Source organism: Elephas maximus (genome assembly GCF_024166365.1).
Source record: "Elephas maximus indicus isolate mEleMax1 chromosome Y unlocalized genomic scaffold, mEleMax1 primary haplotype SUPER_Y_unloc_2, whole genome shotgun sequence".
NCBI lineage: Eukaryota > Metazoa > Chordata > Mammalia > Proboscidea > Elephantidae > Elephas > Elephas maximus.
Window position 1 is genome coordinate 323595 of NW_026060238.1, and position 15343 is coordinate 338937.

At 35.8% G+C, this 15343-nt stretch overlaps 1 protein-coding gene across 1 annotated transcript; it reads right to left on the minus strand.

Annotated features, from left to right (window-relative positions):
• Positions 1-603: 603 nt before the first annotated feature.
• On the minus strand, positions 604-1536 carry LOC126069904 (olfactory receptor 2T33-like). Its single transcript, XM_049873547.1, has one exon. It carries the CDS (start codon positions 1534-1536, stop codon positions 604-606), a length of 933 nt encoding a protein of 310 aa, XP_049729504.1.
• Positions 1537-15343: the final 13807 nt, after the last annotated feature.

Genomic DNA, 15343 nt, shown 5'->3' on the forward strand with positions numbered 1-15343 from the left:
TCAGCTCATCTCTCTACTCTTAGTTTTAACATAAGTCATGAAAAGCCAATTAGCATTTTTATATTCTGTGTGGAAGTTTCTTTAACAACTCTTCCCACAGCAACATTTTGCAAATATTTCTTGATATCTTTTTTTTTCCTTAAGTATTTTATGTTTGTTGGTCACATTGGGTCCTTATTTCATTTGAATTTATTTTATCTTCATTATGTGATTTAGGATCTACATTTTGTTTTCAAAAGGTATTATCCCTATCAAGATTAATGATTTCCATTATTTATCAAAAAATACAAATTATACACGTATCATATGCTATTTAGAAACTCAATCACTCATACTTATTGCCAGAGCCCTAATTTCAGAGGAAAAACACCACTGTAAGTTATGACAGGAGGACAAATATAATTTTTAATTAATTTACCATATATAAAAATAATCATATAGGAAAAATGCAGCCAGATTGGCAAAGAAAGAGCAAAATAACTTGATACAACACAAAAGAAGAATTTAAATGGGATGAGCAAAATAACAAAACAATATTTTACAAACATAACCTGTATCCAGTTTGGTTGCTGCCATTTTGGCAAATTATGCTCAGTATTGATATCACATAAAATGTTTTTCCAGCCACCTCCTCAAGGCTCCCTTGACTTCTTTATTTCTCACACTGTATATAAGGGGGTTCAAGACAGGTGTGAAGATGGTATAAAAAGCTGAGACCACCTTATCAGGGTCCTCTGAACCGTTAGATTTGGGCCCCATGTAGATGAACATGATGGTGCCATAGAAGAGTCCCACAACCGCCAGGTGAGAGGAGCAGGTCTTAAAGGCTTTTTTCTGGGCTCCAGCTGACCGCATACGGAGCACTGCAGCCAGGATAAGGCTGTATGAGGCCAAAGTGAGAGACAAAGGGATCAAGAGCATCAGAATGCAGCAGACATACACGAAAAACTCAAAAATCGTGGTGTCAGCACAGGCAAGGCGTACCAGTGATGGTGCTTCACAAAAAAAGTGATTGATTTCCCGTGAGTGACAGTAAGGGAAGCTGAAAGTGGCACCAGCCTGCATCAGTCCATGGATCCCTCCCAGGAGCCAGGAACTTGATGTCATGAGTAAACAGAGCTTCTGACTCATGAGAATGGGGTAGCGCAGTGGGTGACATACAGCCACATAGTGGTCATAGGACATGGCTGTTAAGAGGAAGCATTCACTCCCTCCCAGAGTGAGAAGCAGGAAGATCTGGACTCCACAGCCAGTGGGAGAGATAGACCTAGTGTCCATCAGGTAGTTGGCTGCCATTTTGGGAACTATGGTGGCGACCAGCGGCATGTCCATGAAAGAAAGCTGGCTAAGCAGGAAGTACATGGGCATGTGGAGTTGAGGGTCCACATGAATGAGAATGATCATAAGGGTGTTGCCCATCAGTGAGGTGATGAAGATCATAAGCACCATGGCAAACGGGAATAGGTGGATCTGTGTGTGGTTAAAGAGCCCTAGAAGAATGAAGTTTATTCCTGTGGTGCCGTTTGCATTGACCATGGCTCTACTGGTGCCTGAAAGATGTAAGAATGATGCAGAAATGAGATTTGTTTAAAAGGAAGCTTGTACATATCTTTATGAAAACTTGATCAAATGACCTGGGAAATCTCAGACTTGGAGAGCTAATTACTACTCTAATCTTTCACTTGCAAACAAGATTTTTGCCATAGCATACTACTATCCGTCTCTGCTGTTACTATACATTATTTTTTATTCACACAAAATTAGATAACACATACATATACTGTAGTACAAATTACACCTCTATTGTTTTTTAATAATCTGTCAGTATGCCACACGTAATTTACTCATGGTGTTAAGAAATATTACTTATGCAATCAGAGTTCTTTACAATTTTGGTATTTCTATCTTGAAGGAAATTCAGATTTATGTACTTTAGTAGGTATTGAGGTGATATGCCTATAGTTATTACTTTTGTGTGTGTGTTAGATATTTGCTTAATGTATTCTCACATGATTTTCTTCAATATCAAGACAAATTAAAATTTCAAAAGTTTCAAAAAAAATTACAACTAATAAAAGTAAGTTTGATGGGGAAAAAACAAAAGCAAAAATTCTCTATTCTACACTTACATGCAGCCTGTGCTCTAAACACACTAGGCTTTCAGTCACCACAGATACTACTCTACCCATCACCATATCATTTATATTATCATGACTTGCATTCCGGATCATGGTGCCTACATCTCGTTAAGTTTAGAACCCCCTCAGCATTTAAACTTTTATGTATTATGTTTTTAAACAATGCTGCTGATTTTAATTTAATATATCCATTCTAAGGGAGCCCTGGTGGCACAGTGGTTAAGCTTTCGGCTGCTAACCAAAAGGTTGGCAGTTCAAACTCACCACCCACTCCTTGGAAAGTCAATGGGGCAGGTCTACTCTCTCTGATAGGGTCAGAATTGACTTGACGGCACAGGTATTTTGGTTTTATCCATTCAAAAAAAAAGTTAATAATTTCATAAATGAACATAATTTGTATTGCATGCAATTTTCATATAAATCTGGACATCAATAATCTTATACTTTTAAAAGTAGAAGCCAAAAACTAATCATTAATTATGACTTATCCAAATGATATTTTCATATAGTGAACCTGAGGTCCAACATCTCCCACAGGTAAAATATACAGGTACTCATTCACTTTCAGAATAACTCCTCTTTTCACTAAAATCTGTAACTTCCATTTCTTTTACGTCTAAGTATTTTTGGTAGTAGAAATGGATGCACATGTAAATGGATTCACCTATTATACTTAGGTAGGTGGTGTCTTTTGCTCACAAATTCAAATTGTTAAAGACAGCTGAGAACTCAGGATTGCCAACAGTATTATGTTTGGACTTCATTCATAATCTGTGGTGTAGTAAATGCTTTTTTAGTTTTTCTGTAACTTATTTGGAAAACATTGCAAATTTTGTGAATGGTCTACGATCTTCACACCTTTAATACATATTAAAATTTTTTGATTCTTAGTATATACCAACAATGACTTTCAAATCATTAAAATATGTAGATGTTCCATTTTTCAAAATTGATATAAATATTCTATAATAGTGAGCATATCATTCTTTTATGCTTCGTTCCCTCAAATATATATATATTTTGAATGAAATATATATATATTCAGTTTAATATATTGTTAACTACTGCCAAATTTTATTACATCATATATATGCAATTTATATATATATAATGTTTATTTAAGAATACTTAGCTTCTTTCCAATCTTTTGTTAATATAACCCATATTCTTGTGCATGTGGCAATATTTTCTCAAGTAAATATTTTACTAGAATATTTTGGGTTTAAGATAATTACATCTCCACCTTTTACACTCCAGTCAACAGTCAATTTGTGTGATAATTCCTCCACATATTTTACTGTTAGATGCAATAATTAACAGCAATCATATAAGTGTGAAAATAACTTTAAATTGCATGTCAGTTAAGTTATATGGCAGAAACTCTTTTAATCTATTCATCGACCTCTTTGACTTCTTCTGCAAACTGTGAATATCTCTTATTCATGGTTTCTAGATTGTTTGGCTTTTTCTTAATAATTTAAAGAGTTTCCCATGTATTTTGTAATTTACATATTTAATTATATATATAATTTAAATGTCTTTATAACTTGTTATTTATATACATTGTGAATGTCTTCTCCAGTTGATTTTATATATTTGACATTTTTGTTATTTTGGACTGAAGTTTTGCATTTTATATTACATGTATTTGGGATACTTATATGATATTAATAATTTAATATTAATGTTCTGCATTTCATTAATAGGCTACCATTTTAAACAATTTCAATATTATTTGGATCATACAACCTGTTATTGGTATATAAGTTGTTAGAATCTATGATCATTGTTGATTTAATATTACATTGTACTGTCTTTACATGCATGAATATTAAACATATTAAACTCACAAAATGTATTGCTATAGTTCATCTTTTAATTTGTAGTCTCTGATTTTTTTTAAACAAAATAGGGATAATCAGTGTTCTTAAAGGCCATTAAAACATAGGTGTAAAGTAGTCTGTGTCTGTAGATTTTGTTTTTTAAATAATGTGTTAACTTTCCTATTAGTTTCAGGTAAGTTGTGTTTTCCTATTACTTTTTAAATTCATATGACTTCCTATTTTTAAGGAAACATTTTCCTTTCCTAATCTATTTTCTTTGTTAGCGTTTCTTACTGCATTGGGTGGATGGACAGGTCTGTGTCTCTGGCTGCCGCTGAACTGGAGGTCATGACATGCAAAGTTCATTCACTTAAGCCTGCCCTGGGTCAGGGCATACTGGGCATAGACATATGAGTTATGAGTTGATTAAATAACGTGAAGACTAGGAGTCAGAACTCTAAAGACCTGTCCATATTTTGTTCACAAATATGTGTGATATTTGGGGAAGGTCACTTACTTTCCTATGAGCCACTCCCCTTGTTTCCAGACTGGGAAAATTCGCAGACTTTGGTAGACAGCTGTACTGGAGCACTGGTTTCATTTGTTTCCATCTGGCTCATTCTCTGCTTTGGCGATTTGATAACCACCTGCTAAGGCCCTGAGCTTAAGGGCAGCTTTCTAATGTTTCTCAGATGCCAAGGTTCAATGAATATGATTTTGAAAGTCTTCTGTAGATTTAAATTAAAGATGAAATTATTTTAAACTAATAGTATTTGAAAGTATTATCATATCAGGCATTTTATTCGCTGGACAAACAGTTCATATAATGTGAAATAAATGTATATTTCACATTTAATCGGCATGAATTACGAAGTTCAGAAAAGTTACATGACAGATCTAATAATAAACATTTAAACTGGTAGCTGCTTTCATCTGAAGGTTGTCTAAACATAAAAGTACATATTTAATGGCCAGGTTTCTTGAGTTTGAATACCTATGCCACTGTTAATAGTTGGATAAATTTGAGCAATATGCTTAAACCTCAGTTTCATTATGTGCAAAATGAGATGACATAATAGTATCTACTATAGGATTATTTGATAATTACAAAATAAAATGTATATAAGTACATTGGAGAATGCATGCACAAGAAGATAGCTCTATAAAGTTATTGATTATTATCATTATTATATTGTTATTGACCATCAATAGATGTTTCCTACCAAAATATTTTGAAAGTTTAAAATTAGTATTTTCCCATAACTCACATGTAATGTAATGTTACTTATTTCATATCAAAGAATGAAAATATCATTACGTATCAGTCTTCATTTTTCAGCATAAGTGACATGTTTTCTGTGTTCCTTTAGATTTTTATTTCTGTCCTTTGTCTACCTTCTATGAATTTATTTTAAACATAGAGGAAACACTCATGACCATGGTAAATTTAATTATTCCAAGGCTATTAGGTTATTTGATTATTAATTTTGCAATGTGTTCTCGTGCCTTTAATATTCAATGTGTTATAAGAATTGTAATAGATATCATGGAACTTGTCACAAATTCAATAATATCTTAAAATTCAATCAAATTTTTTTTTTAAATAGCAGGTAAAAAGAAAAAAATATTATCTGTGTTTCACATCAAAAAGGCAGTTTCTCCCAAGTAAGTTCAGTTCTGTGTAATTCCACACTACCAAAGTAGAAGAGGGATATGCAGGTCAGATAAATTTCTAGTTGTCTACAATATTTCTGTACAATTTAAAACAGGATAAAAATGTGTTCCCATTTATTTTCTAGTTGTTTAAAGTGGGTAATTGCAGAGAGCTCAGAGTACTTTTAGATCCATTGTCACATTTTTCTCTCTACCTCAATGTGATGTTCCCAGAATTAGCAAAGCTTCCCCTTTCTCAAAGGTACACTCTGTGTTACATACCCACCTGTCCAATATTCTGGCCTGGCACTAGAATGTTCATTTCTTCAATTCAATCCAAAACAACTCCAAGCCAAAATGACTATTATTTCACATTTGCAGGATATAGATGGAGTAACTCAGACATAACAAGGATTTTTATAACTGTAGCAAACAATGATCCAAGCACTATGTTAACACTGGATGTGCATTGCCTCATTCAATGTCACAACAACCAAATGAGGTAAACTGTTACTGTTTCAGATTTGCAGATGAAGGAATGGAAGGTTAGATTAATTTAATTTTCCCTGGTCTCAAAAGTAGGAAGAATGGGTCCAAAATCCTTGTCATGAAAGTAAAATCCCCACAGTTATTTTGGGCTTGCCAGCCAGTATTTTGTTCCAATTATTATCTTAATAATGACAAAACTTTTTGAATAAAACCAACAACATAAATAAAGAGTGGGCTCTCAAACACATCGTTGTTGTTAGATGCCATTAAGTCACCTAACACACGGCTACCCCGGGCAAAATGCTGCCCAGTCCTGCGCCATTCCCATAATCGGTTGTTGATTGGACTATTGCCATCCATCGGGTTCACTTTGGCTGACTTTTCAGAAGTAGATTGCTAGCCTTTTCTTCCTAGCGCATCTCAGTCTTGGAAATCTGCTGGAGCTCACTGGATCAACTGTGAGTTCTGTGAAGTTAGGCACCTGTCTTATAAACTGTGTGTCTCAGGTTAGTGTATTTAAAATGGGTAACTGTCTTACTTTGTAAAAATGAAAAAAGATAGTGCATGTAGAATGTTTAATTAAATTATTTATATTTAGTATGTTATCAATAAAAGATAGCCAACGTAAATTTTATCTCCACACAAACTTTTTCCCAAAGAGAAATTCATGAATAGAGAATTTAATAGAATCAGATATATACATCCATTTACCTTAGAGTCAGAGTGTTAACTAAGGCTCAACTTTCCTAAAAAGCTTAGTACAGATCGTCCCCGACTTAAGACATGTTTGAGTTGCAATGAACTTTCCTATGACTATCCTTTTTTTTATATTTGTACATCTTAATGTTAGTAATATGTGCTACATATAACGTTGTAGCACAGAATTTGTTGATGTTTTCATGCTCATGCCAATCCCAAAAACAAATAAAGATTGGATTTATAAAGATATTGATAATAGGAGGCAAAAATAATGAACATTTTTTTAAAAATTAGATATTCTACTTACATCAGAGCTTATGACAGAGTCTTCAGAATGGAACCCTGTCTTACACTGGGAAATACCTGTAATATTATTTTCATAATTACAATTTGAAAAAGATACATTAGTGCAATATAAGTATGAAAGGATGTTCTTTCTCACTGGAAATTAATACATAGTTTAAACCAAGTTTTTATAGTTTCTATGCATTCAAACATTATACACTCAATGTTTCTTTATGATATGCATTACCGGTGGGAATGCAATGAAGATTAATCTCAGGATAAAAGTGAAAAATCCTTTATTAGTCAATTTGGCAATATGGAGTGAGAGCCAGAGAGCTAGTTTTGTCCCTTGAAGCATTGCCATATGTTGTGGATATCATTCTGAAATATGACAAAAAGAGAAGGGATAGGAGGAGACCCTGTAAACACAAAGGGTTTATTTTGCAAGGTTTTCCACAAGGTGCATCCTGAACTATTATAGAACTAATAAATTTCCCATGAAACACAATATAACAGCTGGAACACTCTTAGATATCATGCTAATTGTATAAGCAATATTTTTCAAATTGTAAAAAATGTATATGGAAGAATATAAAAGGAATAGTTATGATGTTATCAAGTGCAATCCAGGTGCTTTAATTTCTGTGGTTTCCAAATAGTATGATTGTGATACAGTTTTTAAAATTACAGAAATTAAGTGGGCAACAATGAAAGCATTAAAGCATACCATCCCCGGTTGTAAGCATTCAGTCTAGGAGTCGTAGCACTAACCTGCAGCAGAGCAGCCACCGTGCAGGAAGTGTGGAATACTCTGAACCTCTGGTTCCTAGATCACTGTTTGGATACCCACCACTGCCTCTGTTGCCGGTATAAAATACAAGGCACCCGGCTAAAGCCTTAGGTATTTCTGAGCTTCAGGCTGCAGAAATGCTCGTGGGAAAGCATTCGGAAGAATACAGATGACCACATACTCTCCTCATTTATCACCTCCATACAGGATTATTTTAAAATCTCAGGATATTTGATCTCTGAAGAAAATGGCCTGTTTCATCAACCTGCTAAAGTCAGGATGCGATTATTTTGAATTTGATGCTTGCCTTATAATATTATTAGTATTAAATGAGATACGATGCATAAAACACTTAACTCATACCTAGAAAATATAAAGAAAAAAATTTAAGAAAATATACTTAGTCCATAATCCTGTTAACCTAAACTTTCACAATAACTGATGTGTCAAGAAAGAGCTGGTAATGATGTGGGGAATAGAGTGGACTTTTAGACATGTCTTACCCAACAAACGGCCATGACTGTATTGAACTTTTCCAGTCTTGAAACTTTCTAGCTATATATTTTGGGCCTGTTATATAACCTCTCTGAGCCTGAGTTTAATCATCTGTAAAAGAGGCATAATAATGCCTCTTCCATAGGATTATTTTTAGGGGCTACTATATAGAAAAAGGAGCCCTGGTAGTGCAGTCGTTAAGAGCTCAGCTGCTGACCAAAATGCCAACAGCTCAAATTCACCAGAAGCTCCTTGGAAACTCCATGGGGCAGTTCTACTCTGTCCTATTGGGTCGCTATGAGTTGGAATAGACTTGATGACAATGGATTTGGTTTTGGTTTCGGGTATAGAATAAATATAAAGCACCAAATCTATCAAATAAGTGTAATTTCATTATCTCCTTTCTTCTCTGCTTTAGCAGGATATGTTGACTTATGGACTGATGTATAGTAATGAGAGAATTTTTTTTTTTAATTTCTTTATCTTGCAACAGAAAACAGTAAAAATCAGTTGCCAATGAGTTACGTCTGACTCATGGCAACCCTGTGTGTGTCAGAGTGGAGCTGTGCTTTGTAGAGTTTTTAATGGATGATTTTTCAGAAGTAGATCACCAGGTCTTTCTTCCGAGGTGCCTTTGGGGTGGACTTGAACCTCCATCTTTTCAGTTAGCATCTGAACATGTTAACTGTACCACCCAGGGACTCTGCTCCAGGAGATTATACAGTATAACTGTTTGCACCACTCAGGAGCTCCAATATGGGAGGTTATACGATGCTGTGCTACATAATCAAAATATAATAAGCATTAATTAATTGATTTGTTACAGCTCTGCTTATGAACTGGTTAAGAGTTAAGAAAACTGGCTGAATTATCGCAGTGTAATGAATCACTTTTACATTGCTTTTCAAGCCCTGGTCTTGTAATTTCACAAAATGATTGCCTGGGCCAAAATTTTGCAAGGTATTAATAGATTTACTACAAAACTAGTGTATTGAAAATTCACTTAATGGGATTGTGCCCTTTGTGGTCCAACTAGGAGATTGGTTGCTGTTCTTATTCTGTTAGGCTTATATAAGGGCCAAATCCACAGAGGTTCTGGGGCCCCTCACTACCATCAAAAAGAGTGTAGAGTGGAGTGCATCCTTTGGACCCAGGGTCCCTGCACTGAGAACTCCCTATATCAAGAAGAAAGAGTTGTAACAGTGAAGAAAGGGATGGTGGGCTTGCTCATCCATAGAGAGAGAACTGAGTGTCTTTGTGCAGGGGTGTGCCTCCTACTAAAGTACTGCAACACTTGTACATGCAGGACAGAGACCTGAGTGTGGCTGGTGTAATTTACTTCCTTACCCCTTTGGGCATCGTGGTAGGAACAATACATTTCCTCATGCACGGTAGGCCTTGGTATCATGGCAGCAAGACAGAGAACCACTCTAGCCTGGGTAACATGGTAGGAGACAGCAGCATAGGTCAAGAAGGGCCCAGTGGTAGAGCCTCAGGAGATCCTGTACAGGGGTCTTTCCATTAGTGAAGCAAGGGCCAGTGAGGCCCAGGGGCAAAGCAGAAGCCTCATAAGCCAAGCAGGTGTCCCGGGTAACATGGTGGTAGCCAGAGGCAGTGGTGACATGAAGACAACATTTGACCAGAAACACAATGTGCCAGTACAGTTATATTAGAAAGAATATGAGTAGTTTGGAGAAGAATAAGCAGGTCTGCTTTGAGAATCTGTTTTACTGTTTATTGTTTGCTTTCTAGAAATAATAATAATGGCTTTCACTTTGCCAATATTGTATAAGTGTCTTGATCACAGATGGACATAGCACTCATGGAATGGTTGATGCCAGTGGTTGTACATGCCTCATTCCTAGTTGTCTGGTAGTTTAAGGCACATCCTGTTTGCATGTGCAATGAGGTTAGATAGACAAACCACACAATTATATGATATAATTATACTAGGATTGTCAAACCAATCTATGAAGGGATATTTGAATTTTATTTTAAAACAGGCATATACCTATGGATATAGTCAATAATATGAGAAAAGAGAAGAAGTAAGTAGAAATATAAGTCAAATTCTGGTAACCCTGAATAAATTAATTAAAAGAGAAAATAATAACGTTAATATCAATAACAAAAATCAAGACAGTTAATATTTATTGAGTTATTAATTTCTGACAAAACAATAATAGTAGGAGACTTCAACACACCACTTTTGGTGAAGGACAGGACATCCAGAAAGAAGCTCAATAAAGACACAGAAGACCTAAATGCCACAATCAACCAACTTGACCTCACAGACATATACAGAACACTCCGCCCAAATATACTTTCTTTTCTAGTGTACATGGAACATTCTCTAGAACAGACCACATATCAGGGAATAAAGCAAGCTTTAGCGAATTCAAAACATTCAAATATTACAAAGCATCTTCTCTGGCCATAAATGCATAAAGGTGGAAATCAATAACAGGAAAAGCAGGGAAAAGAAATCAGACACTTGGAAACTGAACAAAAGACTGGATTATAGAAGACATTAAGGATGGAATAAAGAAATTCCAATGAGAATGAAAACACTTCCTGTAAAAACGCTGGGACACAGTGAAAGCAACGCTCAGAGGTCAATTTATATCAATAAATGCACACATACAAAAAGAAGAAAGGGCCAAAATCAAAGAATTATCCCTAAAACTTGAACAAATAGAAAAAGAGCACCAAAAGAAACTCACAGGCACCAGAAAAAAAAATACTAAAAATTAGAGCTGAACTAAAGGAAATAGAAAACAAAACAAAACAAAAAAACAATCGAAAGAATTAACAAGACCAAAAGCTGCTTTTTTTTTGCAAAAATTAACAAAAGTGATAAACCACTGGCCAAACTGACAAAAGAAAAACAGGAGAGAAATCATATAACCCGAATAAGAAATGAGATGGGCGATATTACAACAGACCCAACTGAAATTAAAAGAATCATATCAGATTTCTATGAAAAATTGTACTCTAACAAACTTGAAAACCTAGAAGAAATGGGTGAATTCCTGGAAACACACTACCTACCTAAACTAACACAAAAAGAGGTAGACCAACTAAATAGACCCATAACAAAAGAAGAGGTGGAAAAGGCAATCAACCCCTACCCCACTCCCAAAAAGCCCTGGTCCTGACAGCTTAACTGCAGAGTTCTACCAAACTTTCAGAGAAGAGTTAACACCACTACTACTAAAGGTATTTCAGAGCATAGAAAAGGACAGAATACTACCAAACTCATTCTACGAAGCCACCATATCCCTCATACTAAGAACAGGTAAAGACACCACAAGAAAAGAAAATTACAGACCTATACCCCTCATGAACTTAGATGCAAAAATCCTCAACAAAATTCTCGCCAATAGAATTCAACAACATGTCAAAAAATAATTCACCATGACCAAGTGGGATTCATACCAGGTATGCAGAGATAGTTCAACATTAGAAAAACAATTAACGTAATCCACGACATAAATTAAAACAAAAGACAAGAATCCAATGACTTTATCAATTGATGCAGAAAAGTAAAAGTATCTCCATTTTCAGGTGACATGATCTTATACACAGAAAACCCTAAGGAATCCACAAGAAAACTACTGAAACTAATAGAAGAGTTCAGCAGAGTATCAGGATACAAGAGAAGCATACAAAAATCAATTGGATTCCTCTACACCAACGAAAAGAACATTGAAGAGGAAATCACCAAATCAATGCCATTTACAGTAGCCCCCAAGAAGATAAAATAATTAGAAATAAATCTTACCAGAGATGTAAAAGACTTATACAAAGAAAACTGCAAAACACTTCTGCAAGAAACCAAAAGAGACTTACATAAGTGGAAAAACATAACTTGCTGATCGATAGGAAGACTTAACATTATAAAAAAGTGTATTCTACCAAAAGGGATCTATACATTTAATACAATTCCAATCCAAATCCCAACGGCATTCTTTGATGAGATGGAGAATCAAATCACCAACTTCATATGGAAGGGAAAGAAGCCCCGGATAAGTAAGGCATTACTGAAAAAAAAAAAAAAACCCAAAGTGGGAGGCCTAACTTTCCCTGATTTTAGAACCTATTATACCACCACAGTAGTCAAAACAGCCTGGTACTGGTACAACAAAAGATTCATAGACCAATGGAACAGAATTGAGAATCCAGACATAAATCCATCCACGTATGAGCAGTTGATATTTGACAAAGGCCCCAAAACAGTTAAATGGGGAAAAGACAGTCTTTTTAACAAATGGTGCTGGCATAACTGGATATCCATCTGCAAAAAAGTGAAACAAGACCCATACCTCACTCCATGCAAAAAAAATGAGCTCAAAATGTATCAAACACCTAAATATAAAATCTAAAAAGCTAAAGATCATGGAAGAAAAAATAGGGACACTGTTCGGAGCCCTAATACATGGCATAAATAGTATAGAAAACATTATTAAAAATGGAAAACAAAAACTAGATAACTGGGAGCTCCTAAAAATTAAAAACCTATGCTCATCCAAAGACTTCACCAAAAGAGTAAAAAGACTTACAGACTGGGAAAAAGTTTTCAACTATGACACTTCCGATCAGTGCCTGATCTCTAAAATCTACATGATACTGCAAAAACTCAACTACAAAAAGACAAATAACCCAATTTAAAAATGGGCAAAAGATATGAATAGACATTTTCACTAAAGACGACATTCATGTAGCTAACAGATACATGAGGAAATGTTCACGATTATTAGCCATTAAAGAAATGCAGATCAAAACTACAATGAGATTTCATCTCATTCCAAGAAGGCTGGCGTTAATCCAAAAAACACAAAATAGTAAATGTTGGAGAGGCTGTGGAGAGATTGCAACACTTATACACTGCTGGTGGGAATGTAAAATGGTACAACCACTTTGGAAATCAATTTGGGTATTCCTTAAAAATCTAGAAATAGAACTACCATAGGATCCAGCCATCCCACTCCTTGGAATATATCCTAGAGAAATAAGAGCCTTTACACAAACAGATATATGCACACCCATGTTTATGCAGCACTGTTTACAATAGCAAAAAGATGGAAGCAACCAAGGTGCCCATCGACGGATGAATGGATAAATAAATTGTGGTATATTCACACAATGGAATACTACGCATCGATAAAGAACAGTGAGGAATCTGTGAAACATTTCATAACATGGAGGAACCTGGAAGACATTATGCTGAGTGAAATTAGGCAGTTCCAAAAGGATAAATATTGTATAAGACCACTATTTTAAGAACTTGAGAAATAGTTTAAACTGAGAAGAAAACATTCTTTTGTCGTTACGAGAGGGGGGAGGGAGGGAGGGTGAGAGAGGGGTTTAGATAGTAGATAAGAACTATTTTAGGTGAAGGGAAAGACAGCACACAATACAGGGGAGGTCAGCACAGTTGGACTAAACCAAAAGCAAAGAAGTTTCCTGAATAAACTGAATGCTTCAAAGGCCAGCTTAGCAGGGGCAGGGGTCATAGTACAGTGAGATGAATTAACTCAAAGGGAAGAAAACTGAGTACAAATATCCTGGAAGAAATAGAATATTTTTTTGACATCTGGGAGCTGAGCTGGCACTATCAATTAGGTCTTCATATTGCCAGGAGCTGGCCTTAATGTCTGCCTGTTGAAGAGACATGGTTTTACAAAATATCAATACGGAAAATAGGAAAAAGATTCTCCAAAGGCGTCCTTGTCTCAATCCCTGGAATCTGTGAATATGTTAAGTTACATGACAAAGGAGAATTAAGATTGTACATGGAATTAAAATTGTTAATCAGCTGACCTTAAGAAAGAGTATCCTAAATTATCCAGGTGGGTTCATTGTAATCCAAAGGGCCTTAAAAGTGGAAGAGAGAAGAGGAAGAGAGAGAGAGATAGCAGTGTGAGAAGGACTCAGCTCAAAGTTGTTGGCTTTGAAAAAAGAGGAAGTGGATTGTCATGGATTGAATTGTGTTCCCCAAAAATGTCTGTCAGCTTAGCCGGGCCGTGAGTCCTAGTATTGTGTGATTGTTCATCATTTTATGTGATTTCCCTGTGTTGTAAATCCTATCACTATGATGAAATGAGATGGATTAGTGGCAGATATACTGACGAGATATACAAGTTTGGATAGTGTCTGAAGCCAATCTCTTTGAGATACAAAAGAGAGAGGTGAGCAGAGAGATGGGGGGCCTTATACCACCAAGAAAGCCGTGCTGGGAACAAAGGGTGTCCTTTGGACCTGAGGTTCCTGTGCTGAGATGCTCCCAGACCAAGGGGAGACCGATGCATCACAAAGGCCTTCCTTCAGAACTAACGGAGAGAGAAAACCTTCCCCTGGAGCCGGAACCCTTAATTTGGACTTCTAGCCTACTGGACTGTGAGAGAATAAGCTTCTCTTTGTTGAAGCCATCCACTTGTGGTATTTCTGTTATAGCAGACTAGATGACCAAGACGTGGATCATGAGTGAAGGAATGTGGTTAGCCTCTAAAAGGTGGAAACGCATGGAAACAGCTCTCTTACAGAGCCTCCAGAGGAAATAGAACCTTATGAACACCTAGATTTTAGCCCAGTGAGAACAATCTCAGAATTCTTACTTTCAGAACTCTAAGGTAATAAATTTTGTTTTGTTTAAGCCATTAAATGAGTGGTAATTTGATACAGCAGAAATAGGAAACTAAGAGGTGTGGCCAAGTTGGTGGGATAGTCAGACTCTTCTTGTTGTCCCTCTTACAACAAAGACCTGAAAAAACAAGTGAATTGATTATATATGACAGTCTAGAAGCCCTGATCATAAAAGACAAAGCTAAAGAGTTGGATTGAGTGGCAGGGAGAAGGAGGGATAATTCAAAAACAGCAAAGAAGTGCCAGTTGTTAGGTTGCCAGTGCCCTGCTGACTAGGTCATCCTGTGCCTGCAGGCTGAGGTTAGCAGTAGTGTTTGGGATGCATC

What these genes read in the sequence shown, in the direction of transcription:
- LOC126069904 (XM_049873547.1), bottom strand. Translation starts at nt 1,536, where the DNA reads ATGGTCAATGCAAACGGCACCACAGGAATAAACTTCATTCTTCTAGGG.